The 20,263-nt window shown below is 36.9% G+C and overlaps 2 protein-coding genes and 1 long non-coding RNA gene across 3 annotated transcripts; 2 read left to right on the forward strand and 1 right to left on the reverse strand.

The window, feature by feature from the left end:
• The first annotated feature begins 1,672 nt into the window (after positions 1 to 1,672).
• LOC132784744 (inositol polyphosphate-5-phosphatase A) lies at positions 1,673 to 11,536 on the forward strand. The gene is given in 11 exon segments (XM_060790569.1): positions 1,673 to 1,830; positions 1,985 to 2,215; positions 3,109 to 3,165; positions 3,167 to 3,280; positions 4,147 to 4,319; positions 5,232 to 5,274; positions 5,276 to 5,320; positions 5,402 to 5,557; positions 5,620 to 5,859; positions 8,985 to 9,021; positions 11,319 to 11,536. Coding segments are annotated over 11 exon segments (1,305 nt in total). The 5' UTR covers positions 1,673 to 1,752; the 3' UTR covers positions 11,450 to 11,536.
• Positions 5,868 to 8,480, forward strand: LOC132784746 (uncharacterized). Its single transcript, XR_009632282.1, has 2 exons — positions 5,868 to 7,727; positions 7,787 to 8,480. It is a non-coding gene; the product is annotated as an uncharacterized LOC132784746 (long non-coding RNA).
• Positions 11,537 to 11,764: 228 nt separating the features above from the next.
• LOC132784745 (transmembrane emp24 domain-containing protein bai) lies at positions 11,765 to 12,920 on the reverse strand. The gene is made up of 5 exons (XM_060790570.1): positions 12,652 to 12,920; positions 12,463 to 12,583; positions 12,323 to 12,393; positions 12,057 to 12,183; positions 11,765 to 11,987 (listed from the first exon to the last, which is right to left on the reverse strand). Exons 1-5 carry the CDS (start codon positions 12,829 to 12,831, stop codon positions 11,866 to 11,868), a joined length of 621 nt encoding a protein of 206 aa, XP_060646553.1. The 5' UTR covers positions 12,832 to 12,920; the 3' UTR covers positions 11,765 to 11,865.
• Between the last annotated feature and the right edge of the window lie 7,343 nt (positions 12,921 to 20,263).

Below are 20,263 nucleotides of genomic sequence, written 5' to 3' on the forward strand. Positions count from 1 at the left end.
TTAAAAACAGAAATCTTATGACAGCACGATATTCGATTTTAATCATGTTGAGGACAATGCAAAAGTGAATGCGCTAAAAGTCCTGCCAAAATTACCAGTGTTGATAAAACCGCCTGAAACTTTCACAGTAATCAGCTGATAGAAAACACTAATCGAATAAAATATTTACGAATTTTTAAACATTTTTTTTTCTTTGTTAGGCCGACTATTTATCAGCCCACTCTCGTACATTGCTTCAATTCACTAAGTTATAATACCCTTCTACCCTATGGATAGCGTGTATAATTAGAGTCTAATTATTAGACTAATACAAGGAAAAAGAAGAACGTGTGATTCTCAGGCGTGCTGCGGTTTTCACTTTCGTTTTGGGACCAAAACGTAACTTTCGTTTTTAGGTGCTTCGATTTTGGCAACCTTTTGGTCATCGTTATGCTATCAGAACATTTCATTTCTTACAGATGAAACCATGATACAATTATACAAGGTAGTGCCGTCGGAAAAAGCTTCCGTCAGTACGCATTCGTATTTCCACGCAAGAGGTTGTCTGCGGACGAATTTTTTCTGCAATTAACCCTTGCGCTAAATGACATTTTGCAATGTATGCCGTAGATACGGATAGAATTAAAACATTTCGAAAATTAGAGAATTCTCATATATATTGTTAATATTATTCATAAACAACTTACATTTTAGAAATATGTCAAAAAGACATTAATATTAGCTTCAAATTATGTAAATATTAATATCATCGTCTAAGGGTTAATGCGCATTTCATTCTCGTCCCGCTCACACTGCTTGCTGTGCTGAGTCTCTTTCACTCGCACTCATTGTTATGTTTAAAGTCGGACAGCTTTTTCCGACGGGACTACCTTGTATAATTGTATCATGGATGAAACAGCTAACGTGTGTTTTGATCAGAAGTAAACATAGCGAGAAGTGCCTTTCGTATTTTCAATTGCCTCGCTCACCAAAACGAAATTGTTGTTGCCGACGGCAAAATTTTATTGCCTTTTATTTTTTCTTTTTGCAAATAAGATCTGATTTAATGTAGAAAAAGGCTCTGCATTTCGGGAAGACAAGCTTGCTCGTTTTGTAAATCGAAAGCAACTTTTGAAAGTGAAAACGGGAGCATCAATTTTTGCGTTTTCAAAACGAAACCGAAATGTGAATGTGAAAACCGGAACCCCGCTATTTATGAATTAATCCATTAAACCAGTAGATTATCTCAAACTCAAAGGATTGTAATCTTGGTCGATAAGGTTAAATTTCGTGTACTGCCAACCAGCAGTAACAGCTCATGTGAAATAAAAACAATTCCCATAGGTATGGGACTGTCCACATCTAAACAAAAAGGTGCCTAAGCTTTTTAAGCATTAATAAATAATTCACCACCACCGGATAAAAGACATAGAGAAAAAATAGTAGTCAACTGGACAACATACATATAATGAAAACTTAAGATTTTCTTCAAGAAGCCTCAAGTAGAAAATTCTAATCCGTATATCAAATTATAATTCCCATAACATTATTAAAGACCACAAATTTAATTTTAAACTAGCAGAAAAGTCATTGAATAAAAATAAAAATTCAATTTATAATAACAAAAATATACATACTGATATATATATATTGTTATGGTGATACTTACGATAATTTGTATGAGTTATCGATATATGAGAAATTGAAATCGATTATGTGAGAGCTCTGCTCTAGTCCATCAAAAGATACATAAATTTCGGGTTAAATTAAAAAATGGAATCCATAAGTAAGGAAGTGATAGATACTGAATTAATGCTAGTAACAGCCAATGTTGGAAGTTTGTTTGAAGATGTAAGTACGTAGAGAATATAGTAAAATTGCAGCTGTAAGGGTCGCTGCATATTATTCATACGCACTACATACGTATGTATGTATGTATATTCATATGTAAATAAATAAAAATTTGAATGTAAATATATTGTATGATTTTGCCTTTGCTGTGCAGCCAAAAAGACTTCTTTCAATATGGTTAGAAGAGTTTATTGCCAAGATTACGGAATTGAAGCCACAATTTTTAGCATTACATCTTCAAGAAGTTGGAGGAAAGACATATGAAAATTCGATGGATCACGTACAGGAGTTTATTAAATACTTAAATGAAACAATGGGATCAATGGATTATACTTACGTTCGCATTTATATGGATGAAGATTACAAATCCGTTGAGAATTTTACTGTGAGTATGTTAAGCGATGGTGTTCTGAGTACAAACGTAATACATTTTTTTGTTTTTTTTGTATCTCCCATTTATTTACTTGAACGCTATATGCATATGTATGTACATATGCAAATTAATATAATATAGGGCTTCGATTCTAAGGCTTCCAGACGTTACTTCATCAGATAGCGTATAAATAGAAGTCGATTTCATGTAATCGCTTTCTTGTACAGTTTTTAATTTGAATTTACATATCCGTTAGCATAGTGTTCATAATTCCAAAGGTGCTACTTTGATGAACAAAAAAAACTATCTCCAGAGTATCACTTATGAACAAATAAAGGTACTTTTAAATTGCAGTCAATTAAGGCAGTGTTGCTAAGAAAAAAAAATTGCGAAATAACAGAGGAAACAAAGATGCCGGAACCTTTGTTAGAAAGTGAATACTATAACAGACATGGAAAATTAAAACCAGTGTGAATCTTTCAGAAGTGTAAAATGAAACAGGGCCGTAAATTTCTCACTAATATAAATTAAAACTAGCAACTAAAGTTTCGTCTTAAAACGGCTTTACAAATTGTTTATATACATACATATGTATGTAGGCAGACATACAAGAGGATTCTGATAAAAACGATAATAATAATAATTAATGAAGAATAGTATTATAGGGGAAACTATACGTAGTTAAAAAAAAAGTATGTTTTCATTGATAATGTAAAATACATATGTAAATTTTAAGAAAATAATAATATGAAGAAAAAAGCAGGGTTTTAGAATTTTTTGAGTGACCGCATGTTTACAAAAGTTTTTGTTGTCATTAGTGAAAGAATTTATGTACATATGTACAAATTATGACTATAATTTGCATTTTCTATATCGTCTACCATTTTATTCTATTTATTCTAAAGGCACTTGGCAACATTTACTTCGGACATAAAAATATTTGTACCCTAAGGATTTGGAATTTTTTTAAAGCACGGCTGGGAAGACAAACTTAATGAGAATCAAATATACACTGGTAACATTGAAGCAGTTGCAACCAAGGAGAAGTCAAAGTTTCCTCAACATTTTTTTCCTGAAGCAAGTATTTTTTTCCATTAATAAAGTATATGATTTCGAAATCAGCACAATTTGCGGTTATTGCCATATCGGTCTATTCTACCAACCAAACAAATAACTATAATTAAATAAATTCTGATATTTACGGTACGTTTTAAGGTAATTATCTCCTGAAAATACGGATTTGATCGTATACAATACTTTTAAGATCCATGATTACGATTTCATGTAAATAATTTGATAAATCTGTCTAAATTGAATTGAAGTAGCGAATTCTAAATTTCACATTTGCATTAAATGTGTTCCAATATTATTGTTAATTAAAGTACGCAACTAGAAATGTATGTTTTTATACCCGCTACCCATAGGGTAGATGGGTATTATAATTTTGTGCCGGCAGGAAATGAATGTATGTAACAGGAAGATCGAGGCATCTCCTATAAAGTATATATGGTATATTATTGATCAGCGTCAACAGTCGATCTAGCCGTGTCCATCTATAAGATATAGAGCTATAATTTTTGTTTCGTTAGTGTTTGGTAAGTTTGCACGCAGATCAAGATTGCTTCAAATTCTTACTACGCCCACAACCGCCACCACAAAATTGACAAAACTGGAAGAACAAGCTTAAATTTAAAGATAAAAACGCCTGATTACTAGGGGTGTCAGTTGCTTTGGCTGACAATCTCGCATATTTTGCACCAAATATACCATTTGGAATATTTTTAAAGTATTTTTGTGGTATATTATTCAAAATGGGTATCACAGTCGGGCACACTCGACGGTAGCTTTCTTGTTTAACATTATATTAAACATAAATCTTTAAGTTGACATTCTCATAGGCAATGTGACTTAATTAAAGGTGTCTTTTTTTAATTTTATTTTAGTGCAAATGGTCGCGAAAAGGATTTATGCGGACGCGTTGGGAAATTAACGGCACAGTCATTGAGTTGGTAAACATACATCTTTTCCACGATGCATCTAATTTAGTAGCTTGTGCAGATTTTCCATCAGTCTATTGTAAAACAAGAAGACGAGCTCTGATACATACAATTGAGAGGTAAATATAAATGCGACCATTTTATTTTGTTAGTCAAAAGTTCTTTTTGCCAATGTTAATGAGAAATATGCTAATAGTGGTTGTTCATTTATTGTGCATGGTGCTTATTTGTTCATAGAGTACCCTAAGTACCAAACTATCTAAATGAAAACCAACTATACCATATTTCATATTTATACCCGCTACCCATAGGATAAAAGGGTATTATAACTTTGTACCGGCAGGAAATGTATATAACAGGTAGAAGGAGGCATCTCCGACCCTATAAAGTATATATATTCCTGATCAGCATCAATAGCCGAGATGATCTAGCAATGTCCGTCTGTCTGCCTGTCCGTCTGTCAATATGAAACACTGGATCTCAGAGACTATAAGATATAGAGCTATCATTTTTTTTTCGACAGAATTTGCTAATTTGCACGCAGATCAAGTTTGTTTCAAATTTTTGGCACGTCCACTTCCGCCTCCACACATCAAAAAATCAAGTAACAAGCGTAATTTTAAAGCTAGAGCTGCGTATTTTTGGTGTATACAATTATAACAATAATATTTATGATTCCTGAAAATTTGGTTGCGATCAGATAATAATTGTGGAATTTATTAAAGAAATACTTTTGTATGGGCAAAACCGCCTACTTACTATGGGTCTTAGTTGCTTTGGCTGACAATCTGGTATATTGTGCCGTCTATGGTATATTTTGAATGTGGTACTATGTCGATATACCAAATATACAATTTGGTATATTTTTGTATTTTTCTAGTATTATCGGTATTATTTGAAAATAATACCGCAATATTTTGCTTTTACTCAAAATGGGTATCTCACAGTCGAGTACACTCGATTATAGTTTTCTTACTTGTTTTGTTATTATCTGGTGTATATTACCATTTAATTTTCTTGTACTAAATCAGGTTTCACTTGGATGACAAAAATGGATCCGTCCCCTTTTTTTTGCTTTGGAGATTTTAATTTTCGATGTGATACTGCAGGCGTTGTAAAAGTAAGTAACTGTCATTAACTCATAATAATGTCATGACTGTTATAATGCTTAATATTTATGTATATAAATTTTATGATTCAGGAACTGACTGCAAATTTGGTTGCCCATCGAGTACAAAGTATTAAAACGGATAATACTAAAATCCACTATCGCAATTCCATTGGCAATAACATACTTACATTGGGAAAAAAAGAGTTTAGTCACGCTGATCATCAGCTTAAATTTAAAGAATATTGGGTAATGAATGTATATTGTGTTTTTTGTCAAAAATATTTATAGTTGTTGCTCTTGACTTTTAGTTAAAAAATTTTGATAAGGAATTGGAGCCACTCACGGAAATTTTGATTGAATATCCAATAAACTTTATTCCTTCATATCCCTTTGAAGAAGATCCCGAAATGCCCACCGATTATATGTCAACAAGATGTCCATCGTGGTGCGATCGTATTTTGATGACTCCGCAAGTTAACGACATTATTGCATGCAATGAATGGAAATATGATATAATTGGAGAATCTGTCTGCATGGGAGACCACAAGGTAATGTAATGCAAATGCAAATATTTATTTTTGTTAGAATATATTAATAGTAAATCACTGAGTGACATAGAAGGTTTTTATTAGCCTCGTAGATTTAAGGCAATATTGTTGAAACTTTGCACAAGCTAAATCAAACCAGCCGAACCTTATATACATATGTATATGTGCCAATTAGCAACAAATCTTAATAATGGAATTTAAATTTTCATTTCCAATGTCACAAAACACACAAACATAGCGTAAATGACAATAAAATTGCTTTTATTTTTTGGGGTTATTTTATTTAAATTAACTCGTTTTTAGTATTAAACCATTCTTTTTAGATTGATTTTATAAAAAATGTGGGTTTTTAATTTTTCATTTCGTATATGAATATTCATGTAATTCACTCGGGTCAAGCTTTTATAATTGGTTTCTTTTTTATATAGCATAATTTATAATGAAACATTCAAAAGTAGTAATGCAAGATAAATTCGAGATATGTATACACAGCTGCTATCATTAGAGATCATTTGAAAATATTTAAAATCTATTTTAGTTCGATTTAATTTATATTTATTTTGGCAATTTTGAGATATAATATTATATTTCTCTTTCACCAAAAAAACTAACTTACAATTACATATATATTAAAGTTTGTGAAGGGCAGTGTATTTTTAAGCCAAACTTTGGAAAATTTGTAATCACGCTCTAAGCAAGTTTGCTCGACTCTATGCTCTTTATTATGTCATCATAATACGATTGACGAACACACATATCAAAGCAGTGCATACTATAAGCGTATAAATTTCATTGAGTGACTTTCTGAGCACAATTTTTTTTAACAAATGGGTTTTACTCTGCTTATCGATCGCTTTGCAATGTAAGAGCACGGAGCAGTATATAGTAAACGAATCGGGGTATATATCTTTATTTACTCAATTTGTATGTGTTTATTTTTATCAAAACACGATATGCAGATGCAACACTGATTAGTCTAATTTTATTTGTTTTATTTATATCATTAAACATATGTATAATATACAACAATTTTTTTTTTTATATAAACTGACATTATTTATAAATCTAATCTCAAATGTGAATGACTTTCAGCTGAATTACTCTTACCACTTCACTTTTTCCTCTGAGGATTTGTATTTCTGTTTTCTTACGATTCAATTTTTTCCTATTCTGTTTTAATTGACTAAAAGGAGACCATTAGTAAAACAGTGCCGACTCTGGTGAGGCATAATTGATGCCCAGCATCAATCGGTGACTTTATAATCTCTATAAAATTGGGGTGTTCAGAGAATATAAGAAATAGAACTACTATTTTGCCATACACATTTTTGGATAAATAAACTTGCAAAAAAGCACAAGAAAAGCGAATTATGGTTATGTTAATATTTGTAGCTTGGCTTGTTATGTTAGATTTCTACAGTATTAATGTGGATAGTAATGATTTCTGAACACAATTCAATTCTTTTATTTGAATGCAGCCAAATTCACAAATAACGAATAATTACGTTTAGTATTTTTAAACCCGCTACCCATAGGGTAAAAGGTTATTCTAACTTTGTGCCGGCAGCAAATGTATGTAACAGGTAGAAAGAGGTATCTTCGACGCTATAAAGTAAATATATTTTTGATCAGCGTTTGCTTTATCTCGCACTGTCTATAGAATGACTGAGATTCTTCCGTTTATTTTGCGATGCTTCTAGTTTCTCTTTTTTTCTTTTCACTTTTATAAACTTGTCAAATTTTGTGTCTGTTTAAAAATTGTCAGCTTCGTAGTTGACTGACCGACATACTATAAACCTTGGTGTTTTTTTTTAATTTTTTATATTTGGTGAAATGTGATCCAGAAAAATTAAAGACAACATAAATTTGTAAGTATGAACATAATTAAAATATTTTAAATACACTCATCCAAAACCATTCAATTAAGCTAATTTAGATCAAATGTTTGGATACATATTAAGACCAGCGCTATTCCTAAGAGAAGCAATTTTGAAGAATATTATCTGGCAACTGATTGCAAATGGAAATCAAGTTAAAACATAAAAAAATTTTGTAACCTAAAAAAATGATTGTAATAAATTTAATAAATTAAATTTTTACAACAAAAAAAAGTTTGTTTTTTAATTATGACTCGAAATAATACTCAAGTATATGTAAGCCTGAATTGTTATTAAAACGAGTCATACATAATCTCTCTAAATTCAATAAAATAAAATACTATCGCAGAAATGACATCAGTACGATGAAATTGAGACAACAACCTTGTGCGTTCCTTCACAATGGTTAGTATGCCAACCATCTCTGACAGGTTGCATCTTCAGATCTTTATCGGTCCTACGGCTGTATGGGTTTGATAGTACAGGTTTTGCAGTACGGATGTGAAACACTTATTGTTGATTATACAATGGAGGTTGTTTGCTTTTAGTTTCAGTTGTGTTTGTGTTCAAATAATTATATTCTTAGTTTTCTAGTTGTTGGTATGTAGTGGTAATGTTGGTCCTAAGCTGCTGCCTTGTGAAACTCCAGTTACAATCGTATAATCACCGGAGTTGAATCTCACTGTAAATTTCATATCTTAGAGATAAGACTAGAAAATATTGTAAGTGTTATTTACCTTGTTTTGCCTCGTACAAAAACTTTTTAACCGAACTCTCTTGAGAGAGATCAAAAAATGTGGTTGTTTTTCGACAGCGTTTCTTATTGTTGATATTTCGCGACTTACTTAATAGTTCTATGCTTTTGCGAAACTCAAATTAATGTGATTAATTGTCGGGTATAATATTATGTATGTTAAAATTGTGGCATTCAGTCTCAGGAAGGAGATTTTTGTTGTTTAAATTTTAGTAATTTTATTTAGCATATTAATGGCGAGTAAAAAGGTAGCGGAATTTAGCCATTTTTATTATTACTGAAATCTGATCGCGAACAATGTTTTTACAGCAGTACAACTAATACACTTACTACACTCCACATATTCTCCAGCCATATGTATGTGTACTTTTTGCCGACAAATACTTACAACAACAATAGGCAATTGTTTAATATAGCTCATTATATGTCTGTGTGATAATTATTATTTATTTTCTTATATTGCTAATATTTTTTCTTCTCTCTTTATCATGTAGCCTATTTACTTAACTGTTCGACTAAAGCAAAATAAAGGTACTTATAGATCATGTGATTGCAGCTGTTCATACTCTCAAGCAAACAACATCAACAACAATTTGACATCGCCCACTCAGTGCAACTTTTGTCAGTATTCGAATAATCTTTATAAAAAGATCATAAAAGAAGATCGTTATATTAACCACAATAACGTAACCCCAGACTCTACTTTCTATTGTGGAAAAAATTTAACTGACTACAATCAATCCGCTTACGAGCTACATAAAAAAGACAAAAGTACATTTGAGTATGAAACCTCTACCTTCCCAAACATTAGCATAAATATAGTTGATACTGACGATCCATATGTGTGCCAATGCACTCCATCATCTATAAGTGAGTCTTTGAATACCCAGTATGCAACTCAAACTACACAAAATATCTGTCCTATCTGCAAAAATATAAAAAAAACATCAAATAATATAACAGAAACTATGCTAGTAAATCAAATGGATTTGCAGCACTTATCAACTATTAATGTGTGTAACGTACATGTCGATCCATACACCCCTGAAAGTTATGAGTCTCGTTCACCATATCCAGAACTGTGCTCTACCACTTCTACCTCAAGCAGTAGTTGTAATGTCGAGCTTATACAATGTGAATTTTGTTTGAACAACAAAATTTGTAATCATAATTCTAAGCAAGTTTGCATGAAGGATCTTTTGTGTTTAAGAACTGAAAAACAATCAAGAACAACTGTAACACCTATTCAATTGCAATCGCGACTAGAAGATCTACAACGAAAGCATAACGAAGATAGGGATAAAAATACAATAAGAGAGGACGATGTTCATCCTGTTGTAGCTGTTTGCTCATCTAAGAAAATTTTAAATAGACAAAATCGTAGCACAAGTAATTTTCATATGTGTTGTAGCATTCACTAATTTAAGTTAAATGTTGTAATTTTTATTGTAAATTTATATGCTTAAGTTCTTTTGTTATTAAATTAATATAAGAATGTTATTAAGTATTAATATTGCTTCGACAAATAAATTCCTGTATTTACTTAATGGTTGATATCTCTTTGTATGCATTTAAGCAACGTATGAATCTGCTCGATTGACATACATACATTTTTATAAAAATTTGTAATCGTTTTCGTTTTAAAAAATCATGTGAGAACTTTATCTTTTAATTGAACTTTATGCTTTTACAATGTGAAAATGAATTTATTTAAATCAAATATGTTCCATTATTATCGATAATGATTAGACATTTTAAGAACAGAACCGTGATGTCATTGGTGACGAATTTAATAATTTCTGATTAAAATACTGAAATTATAATTACATGAATGAAAACTGGCTTCCGCGCTGCAGATTTTGACAAACTGGCTTACAGTATGTTCATTCAAATGATAATTTAGTGGTGTCTCTAAGACTTATTCTTCACGAACTCATTCATACACCCAATATTTGGAGATGTAAAATTTATTTTTTAAATTTTTTACGCATTTTAATTTTCTACTAAGATAATGATAAAAATGCTTAAAGCTGTAAATAAATGTAAAATACAAAATTTATTTTGTTATGATAATTGATTTTCTGGTCACCCCGAGTTATAAATCTTTCATAACATATTATATCATTATTTGAATCAATGTTTATTAATGGCATGAATCTTCTGAATATGATCAAATTTTTTCTTTATAATTATATATTAATTTCTGTTATTTCTTTCATTTATTTTCTAGAATTTCTTTTTAATAAAAAACACACATTTAAACTAAAGATTTTGTTTTACTTTTATTTTGTGTTCACACCAAATTTTTTTAATATCGTGAAAATATCTAATATTAAGTAACAAAGTATAAGTCTTGTAAAAGACCCTTTAAGAAAACTCAGGAAGATGTGGGAAACAATAAGTAAAATCAAAAACTACTTAATCTTCAATTAAGAAAAAGAATTATGATTTTTATTGTAAACAATAGTTACATCGAAAGTTATCTAACGATCGAATAACTCTTTAGTTGTTCAAGAAAAGAAAAAAAAACTGCAAATACCGTATTTTATATTTGAAAAGAAATATATCCCAGCAGTTTTTTGTAGATGTATGTCTTTTCAAATGGGTTTCTGTCAATCACATATTTAGAGATTTTATTTTTAATTTGCTAACATTTAATATTGTTTCAAAATTTATGAATTATTAATTAAATTATGATTATTCAAAATTTACATAGAATGTTATGCCTGAATATTGCGTTTCTACATATTTCAGATTACTCGTATAATGCTTTACTATATTTTAGTATATAATGTGAGATTGTTAATAATTTTACAATATTATTATAGGTTCCATGAGCCCTCGAAAGGCACCGAATTTATTGAAGACTTTAATGGAAAACACAATGGTAGACGATAGTCTTTGGATGGAACAGTCAAATGTGGAGGACGCCAGTACTTCAGCGAAATCGATTTTTTAATTCTCAATACATAATGGTAAAGGCTATATCTCCTAACATCAGTAAAGTGGGAAAGGATGAAAGTATTTGCCCTGAAAAGCTAAATACAGATCATTCAGGAGTACTATTAAAAGAGACAACCGTCTAAACAAGCAGTTCAAAATGTCGCCAATGCCAATATCAGATACAAATTGTTAACCGTGTTTAATACATCTCAATTATTATCTAAGGTTATAAAATAGCTATTGTGTGTTGATTAAATTAATAGTATACCTTGAAATATGATCACAATTCCACAAATTTTTAATATAACCCAAAGCAATGCAATAAACAAAAAAATATTTATTTTAATTTATTGTAAATTGAGTTGGAAAGTTAAGTATGAGGCTGATATTAATTTTGAAGCCCAACAGACACTTTTCGTACAGCAATTTAAATTATTCGATAAGTTTTTTGGCTTTGAAATATCTTCTTAGGTACAAAACCTGCCATGTCGCCAATCCAAGAAGACAGCACATACTAAAAATGCTAAAGAATAGCACCCTGCTATTAGTTTTTTCTGAAACATAGACAAGATTTACAACCTTTAGTATATTTTAACTATGAGTGGATGTCATTATGTTATCACCATTAGTATCTCGCATTTCCTCCTCTCGCTTACGCATTAGCGCAAAGTCTCGCACAATTGAATCGGAAAGGTCCTCAAGGCGTTTAAGATCAACTTCTAAGGGCTTCAATTTGGAAGCCTCGCCAATCTGCAAAGAGGCAGTTTACGTCAATTCATTCAAATTTACAAAACAAATTCAGTATTTATTTTAACCCCACATAAAATGCAGGGATAGTGTCAAAATATAATTATATATATGAATATTGATATGTGGTAGTAAGACTTACTCCTTCATAGCTCTTTGTTTCAACTCCTTTTTTTGTGACAAGAGAGACTTCCTGACCGATTCCACGTTGATCTATAATAATCATTCAATATTGAATAGAAAATATGTAATATAATATTTGTTTATTTATGGTTCACTTACGAGGTGGCACTTTGGAAATAAAGCAAATCTCGTACGTGTCATAAATTTCCGACATAAAACTAAATTTCCCTTTGGTGATGTGTTCTTTTTGGGACAATATATGTCCTTTCGTATCGCGAGCCTTTTTAAATTAGAAATGTTATACATGATGTATGTACATATGTGCATTTTCTTACAAGTTGTACTTACAACATAATCTATAACTTGGCCGGGAACGTCAGAGACTTCGTATTCACCCATTACCAATTGATTTGCCTGTATATCTTCTTTAAGACACTTTTGTGTGTTTGGTGTCAAATGAAACATGACACTCTCGAGTGACCAAAAACAACCCACGATTGTTAAAAAACCAAGCAATACTTTTATCATTTTCCTAATATATTAAATTCACAATGAATGAAAGAAGAATGAAAATTGTAACTGAGATGAGGTGGCTATTAGAGCCTTTACGATACATCAATGTATCGATATTTCAGAAAAACTAAAAAATATTCGATGTTTTCAGTAATATCAACATCAATGCATCGATGTTTTTGGCCAATATCGAAAACTATTCAAAAATGTGCCAAAAGATTAATAGCCTATTTCCACTTCACTTAGTTTTTTTACGTTTTTTAAAGTCCCGTTTCGGGGTTTCCAATGGCACGAACCGAGAAATATGGGCAACGGTAAAATTCTCAATATGGCCGCTCTGAAATGTCAGCTGTTCAAATGTAAACACGAGTTGGCGAACAATTCAAAAAACAGCACGCGCATATCTAAAATGGAAAATTTTCTTAAATTGCAGGATTTTTATGAGGATTTTGACGAAGTGGAGGGAAAATTAACGGAGTATAGAGTATAGGCCATTGCCAATAGTAAAGAAATCGCCATCAGTTTGGGGCTATGTACATAAGTAGATTTGCGGGCAGCAATGTAATATTTACATAAATACATTTACTTTTTAGCAACGGCATGGGTGTTTTTGGGATCGCGATGTTCCTGGAAACAACGAATCATTTTTTGAAGATAATTTTCGAATTAATAGGGAGGAGTTTGGCACCCTTGTGCGCCTTTGTGGATTGGCCAAAAAAGCCACTACATTTCTCCTCCCATAACTCGAGCAACATAGCCCCGTGGATGCCACTCCACGATATTGACGGCTTTCGAGTTTTTTGGCTCATCTAAAATATAACAAATTTGCTTTAAAAAGCAAAATAAAATTTTTATTTTCCTATTTTCATACCTTGGCGCACTTAAATGTCAGCTGTTTGTTTAGTGGTAAGCTTTTTTTCGTTGTCTTATCGATCAAAATATCGCGTAATTACCCAAAAAGTGCGTTCGCTGTTTCTACGTAGCTCGCGAACGTAGAAAAATTGACTTTTTTTCTTATGGGTTTTTACATGGGGCGAACGTAACATTCGGCCTGAACGGCAAAAAACCAAAGAAAACCGAGGTTTTGGGTGCAGTGGAAATAGGCTATAACTTTCCACATTCAGCTCTTTTACGTTCGTCCAAGTCCTGTTTTCGCGCTTCCACCGCCACGAACCGAAAATAATGGGAAAATGTAAACAAGATGGCGAAAAATTTACAAAACTGCGTATTTCTGAAATGAAAACCTCAATGTCGTTAAATTTTCCTCCCAAAACTCATACAACATTTCTTCGTGAATAGTCTACACGATATTGCACGAAATTTGTTCTAAAAAGAATATCGGTTTTTTTCTTATAAGTTTCTTTACATGGGACGAACGTAACATTCGAACTGCTCGGTAAGGAACCGAGAAAAACCGAGTTTTTTTGGTACGGTGAGAAAGGGGCATTACTCTGAGTAAGTGCACTTACTAACTATATATATATACTTATATACATACTTATATATACTTATATACATAGATACTTCAAGTCCTGAAGAAGAAACGTTTTAAGTAGTGTTTGCAAAAAAATTACCGGCTATTCTTTCACATTGTAAGCCAAATTTTTAATCATCAAAAATCAAGGCGCAATTAGTTATTAATTCTGTCACTAAGCTAAATCGCATTTTTAAGCTATGTAAATACATATTCACGATCGCGAATTAAACTCGCACACCACAAACTATCAGCAGAAACAACGCAGTTCTTGTGTTCTGCAAAAATTTAAGACACAAGCAATTGCTGTCATCTTTCGAGACTTTCGTCTTGTCTGAACAAAATTTACGTTCGTTAGTTGCTTATCTGCGCGGCAACTGGGCGTAGCAAAACTTCACATGCATGTACATACATTTCAATAAAGATGAGCATGTAGATACATAAACGCATATATACAAACGAAACCACAGCGCAACGAAATAGCTCACGCTCATCGTTCCGCAACCGATCTGCAACTGAACTGAGAGTGTGAAGTACTCTGAGCCATGATACAATTATAGAAGGTAGTCTCATGATACAATTATAATAGTCTCGTCGGCAAAAGCTACTAAGCTTTTTTTCTAGCTTTCACGCGTTAAACTATTGTTTATAAAATTTAAGGTTTATTTTCGTGGTACATATGTTTGTATATGTAATTACATGTAATTTTGCCTGTGACTTGAAAAATTATCAAGCTTCGACACCGACACTATTTCAATAATAGTAAGAATACAAGTAAGAAAGCAATTAGCCAGTCGAAATGCCAGCGATCGTGAACAGTGTCAGAGAGCATGCAGTGCTGCCGACAGAAGCAACGCTGCTGGCTATTCCATAGCCATGATACAATAATACAAGGTAGTCTCGTCGCGTGCCTTAACGTTCGGCTTCGAGCCGGTATCGTCAGTGCGCTCGTGCTTGTTGAAGGGAAAGGTTGTATGCGGACGATTTTTTCCCTATTGTATCATGCTGCTGGGCTGGCAAAAATCCTCTGCTGAACCCTCCCCGAGGGTGCTGGCTGGGTAGGATCTGTATTACCTCAGTGTCAACGGGTAGCAGATCTCTACTATACGTCGATATTTCAGGAACTGCAGATCCTAGCTGAGGACTCTGTTCCTTATCTTTCGGGCATCTGCCTGAAGATAAGTAGCAGAATCCATGGTACGAGGTGTCTGGCGGTCAGACTGAAAACGCTATGGGGGGGCTCCCAAGAACAAAATTAGCCAACTATGGTCTCGGAATGGACTCTTTAAACTATTCAACTCGGGCTGGGATGTCAGCCCAAACGTCGGTGGAAGGCGTGACTGCTACCACCGGCGGGCACGGGGGGGGGGAGAGATCCTCTCTGCGTGTCGCCAGCGGTCACACCTCTGAGGCGGCGGGAGCAGGCCGTATCAGTTGTAACAACACTGCCACCAAAAATTCGAGGTTGGTGCGCGCGGGTGCTGTGGTCTTAACCGACACGGACCAAAGAGCGCTGCGCCAACTTCTACGGTGGAGGGGAACGTCTTCCTCTTCAGTCACCCCTGCCTATCGCCAGCACCTCCAAGGTTGCGCAGCGGGGCGCGGGGGGGCTGAAGGAGAAGGCCAAAAATAGGGCGGCGACCCGTATTCACGCAAGGCTTAGTGGCGTAGCTAACCTGTCCGTCAAGGACCAGGAGAGGCTTGCCTGGACCAACACGTGGATGCGGGAAAACCAACTTAGCCCCTTCCAAAAGACAATAAAGTGCAGACCGGTTCTACCGGCCCTGCCAACAACAAGGTGGAGTCCATGGCAAGCATGCGCCAACGGTCCGCTGAGAGTCCCAAGCAAGGGGCTCCAGTGAGCAAGAAGCTGCGAGCACCTGGCTCCACCAACACGGACTCGAACAGGACGAAACAGAGAGCAACGGTTGCTGAAACTGCCAGGCGGCATCTCGCCGTTGCTCTCATAGACAGAGGGACCCTAACGGGAAAATGTCTGCAGAGCGGTGGCGGTTGACCCATAGTAAGCTGGTCGACGCACTGTTTGTCAGGATGGAGAATGTCCCAGACAGTCCAATGCCTACATTCGAAGGCACTGGCTGGCTGAATGGTGTCAAGATCCTGACATGCAAGGATGACCCAACATTGCAGTGGCTGCAAGCGACCGTACCCAAACTGGACGGGCTGTGGGAGGGGGCCAAGCTGGACGTGGTGGACAGGAATAATATTCCGTCCATGCCGAAGGCGAAAGTCCTTTTCCCAATAGTTGTCCAGGAGAGCGGGCGCTTCAGCTGCTTAAAAGCAGAACCCGGCCATACCGACGAGTGATTGGTCCGTGCTGAAGGTTGATGAACCTTTACCCAGTGGTGGGCAGCACGTGATCATTCAGATCAACAAGGAGGCCGAGGATCTGCTATATAAACGCAATGGGAAGATGGCGTGGGGCTTAGGGAGCGTGTACCTTCGCCTCAAGAAACGTCATCCGAACGACAAGGACACACACACGCTGAGGTCTGGGGAGGTTGAGGCAGATCTCGGTCTCGAGAGCGTGACCGACGCCACCCAGCACCTCAGCCTGACTGACAAGACGGAGGAGGTGGGGAGGAACTGTCCATGGAGACGGGCCCCCCCGCGAGTTTGCTAACCTCTAATGAGTGTGCTGCAACTCAACCTCCATAAATCCAAAACGGCTTCGGCGGAGCTACTCCTTGCCCTGGAGGAAGTGTCCGCCTACGCGGCTTTGGTCCAAGAACCGTGGATAGCGTCGGGCAACACGGTGGCTGGACTGAAGTCGCCCAACTATGATTTATACGTCCCGACATTGGTAAGCAGATCGAGAACTGCCATCCTTGTAAAGAAGGGGCTAAAAGCTCATCTACTACCTAATTACAGCAACGACGATCTAACCGTGGTGGTGCTGGAGAGCCGTGAAGGATGTTTGCTGCTGGCATCCTGTTATATGGCCCACGACAAGCCGGCTCCACCTGACGAGCTGCGGAGGCTGGTGGACATGGTCTGCTCCTCCAATAAGCATATTATTATCGGAACGGACGCCAACGCCCACCATAGCGTCTGGGGAAGTCCCGACATCAACGACAGGGGTGAGTCAGTTCTTGATTTTATCCTTAACCATAAGCTTAGACTAGCCAACAGGGGTGAGGTATCTACCTATGTAGGTCCCACCTCCAGTAATGTGCTGGACTTAACGATTTCAACTGAGTGTACCAATGTTGAAGAGTGGAGGGTCCTGGACAGACCCTCCTTCTCGGACCATAAGTACATTCAATTTACCATTCCTTTTAACAGGGTACCTGCGGCTCAGCCGTTCAGAAATCCCCGTAACACGAACTGGGCGAAATTCTCTAGCCTTGTTTCCAAGTCTCTTGGTTCGCCGGGTAACATCAACTCGGTGCAGGACCTAGAAACTAATGTCAATGTCCTTTCTGCAGGACTACTTTCAGCGTTTCGCCAATCTTGTAGACTCTCAAGACCGACGAGAAGATCGAAGCCACCCTGGTGGAACCCAGATCTCTCATCGCTACGTGGAGAGCTTACTAGCATGTTTCAACTTGCTAAGAAGGCGGACAACGAATATGTCTGGGACGAGTATAGGTCTCTCCTGAAGTCGTACAAGAAGATGATCCGATCATCCAAAAGGTCTTCATGGAGAACCTTCTGCTCGGACCTGGATAACATCAAAGACACCTCCAGACTGAGGAAGCTGCTGTCCAAGCAGGCTTCCAGTCCTAGTCTGCTCAAGTCGGGCGATGGAGCGTGGACGGAGAGCAGTGCTGAAACTCTTGAAGCACTGCTCTCAACTCATTCCAGGATGTATTGGAATAGAGAATAGTGACTGGCAGCTCTTTCCTAGTCTCCCAGTTATGAGACTCCCTGCCAGTCTAATTACAGATAACAAAATAATTTGGGCTATCAACTCCTTTGCGAAGGTCAGGTCGCCCGGTCTCGATGGACTTTCGCCAGCAATGCTGCAAGCCAGCAAGCCCACGATTGTTCCGTGGCTATCGGGTATCTATTCGGCGTGCCTCGCATGGGGTCATATCCCCACTCTTTGGAGGACCTCGAAAGTCATTTTCCTGCCCAAGGCGGGCAAATGCAGTCATGTGGTCCCAAATGACTTTCGGCCTATCAGCCTAACCTCTTTCCTGCTAAAAACATTGGAAAAGCTACTTGATTTGCACATCAGAAGCAACTCAATGCATCTGTTGTCCCCAAATCAGCATGCGTATACAAAGGGCAAGTCCATTGAGACTGCTCTCCATGCTCTAGTAGCCTCCATAGAAAAAGCGGACCACTATAAAGAATATGCCTTGGGTGCATTTCTTGACATTTCAGGCGCCTTCAATAACGTCACCACTGATGCTATTATGAAGGGCCTTACCTCAATTAACACGGCACCAGCGATCCACAGATGGGTCAACCGCCTTCTTTGTGACAGGCGGGTGGTGGCTACGTGGGGCGATGCGGCCATTACAAAGGTAGTGCGAGGTGGCACTCCCCAGGGTGGGGTTCTCTCGCCTCTCCTTTGGAATTTGGTCGTAAATAGCCTACTTCTAAAATTTACTAGACGGGCCCCAAGTTAATTGCCTATGCTGACGACATAAGCATTTTGATAACTGGGAAATGCCCAACCACCCTTAGTTCCGTAATGGAACTTACTTTGCGGGAAGTTAAAGCATGGGCCGAATCAGCCGGGCTCAGCATTAACGCGGATAAAACGGACCTTATCCTCTTCACGAAGAGGTATAAGGTACCTGCGTGGTCCCCCCCAAAAATAGGCTGCACTATGCTAAAGCCGAGCCTAGCAGTAAAATACCTAGGTGTGGTCCTGGACAGCAAACTGACATGGAAGCTCAATGTGTTAGAAAGGGTGAAGAAGGCCACCGGAGCCTTGTACATGGCGAAGAAGATGCTTAGTTGCACTTGGGGCCTCTCTCCTAATCTAATGCGGTGGATATACATCTCAGTTGTTCGCCCTATCCTCACCTACGGTGTTCTAGTGTGGTGGCAGGCCACTGAAAAAAGGACGTACCTATCCATCATGGAAAGGACACAGCGTCAAGCGCTACTGTGTATCACAGGCGCTCTCAGGTCGACGCCAACTAAAGCCCTCGAGGTAATAGCTGGTGTGGAACCATTACACCTATACGCGCAATCCATAGCCGCAAAATCGTCCCTACGGATTGCCGCAACTGGCAATTTGGGTCTGCTAGGCTATGGTCACAGCGCCATTGGTAGGGAGACTAGTAGAGACTTGGACTATACTATCCCCTTACCAGTACTGACCATATTAACACTATATTCTTGGAACCGGAGTGCTGGCGGGAAGGGTTATGCATTCCCGAAGCCCTCAACCTCTTCACCGACGGTTCGAAGATGGATGATGGTGTCGGAGCGGCCGTATACTGCCCGGACCCGGTCTCCAAACAATCCTATAAACTCCCAGACCATTGCAGCATCTTCCAGGCGGAAGTTTTGCCATTGGCAAGGCTGCCGAATTGGCTCGGGGTTTACAGCGTGATCACACCTCTATTAACATCTTTGTTGACAGCCAGGCTGCAATAAGATCAATGCACTCTGATGTGGTCAAGTCCAAAGTTGTCCTGGACAGCAGAAGAGCAATAGAGTCGCTGAACGCATCTGCGGTCGTGCGAATCTATTGGATCCCAAGCCACCAGGGCATCGATGGCAACGAGATCGCAGACACTCTCGCCAAAGAGGGAGTGGGGCTCGATGTTGGCAACATGTGCAATGTTCCGATATCCCTGCGAACTCTAGGCAGTGAAATTGAGGTGCGCTCTAGACTTCAGTGGGACGCGAGCTGGCGTAATGCCAACTCGTGCAAAACTGCAAGGCTGATGTGTGCCTCTACTAACAAAAACTTAACCAAATTCGTCATGCAGCTTTCAAGGAAAGACTGCAGGCTAATGCTAGGCATTTTAACTGGCCACTGTA

The sequence above is a fragment of the Drosophila nasuta genome, chromosome 2R (genome assembly GCF_023558535.2).
Source record: "Drosophila nasuta strain 15112-1781.00 chromosome 2R, ASM2355853v1, whole genome shotgun sequence".
Classification (NCBI taxonomy): Eukaryota; Metazoa; Arthropoda; class Insecta; order Diptera; family Drosophilidae; genus Drosophila; species Drosophila nasuta.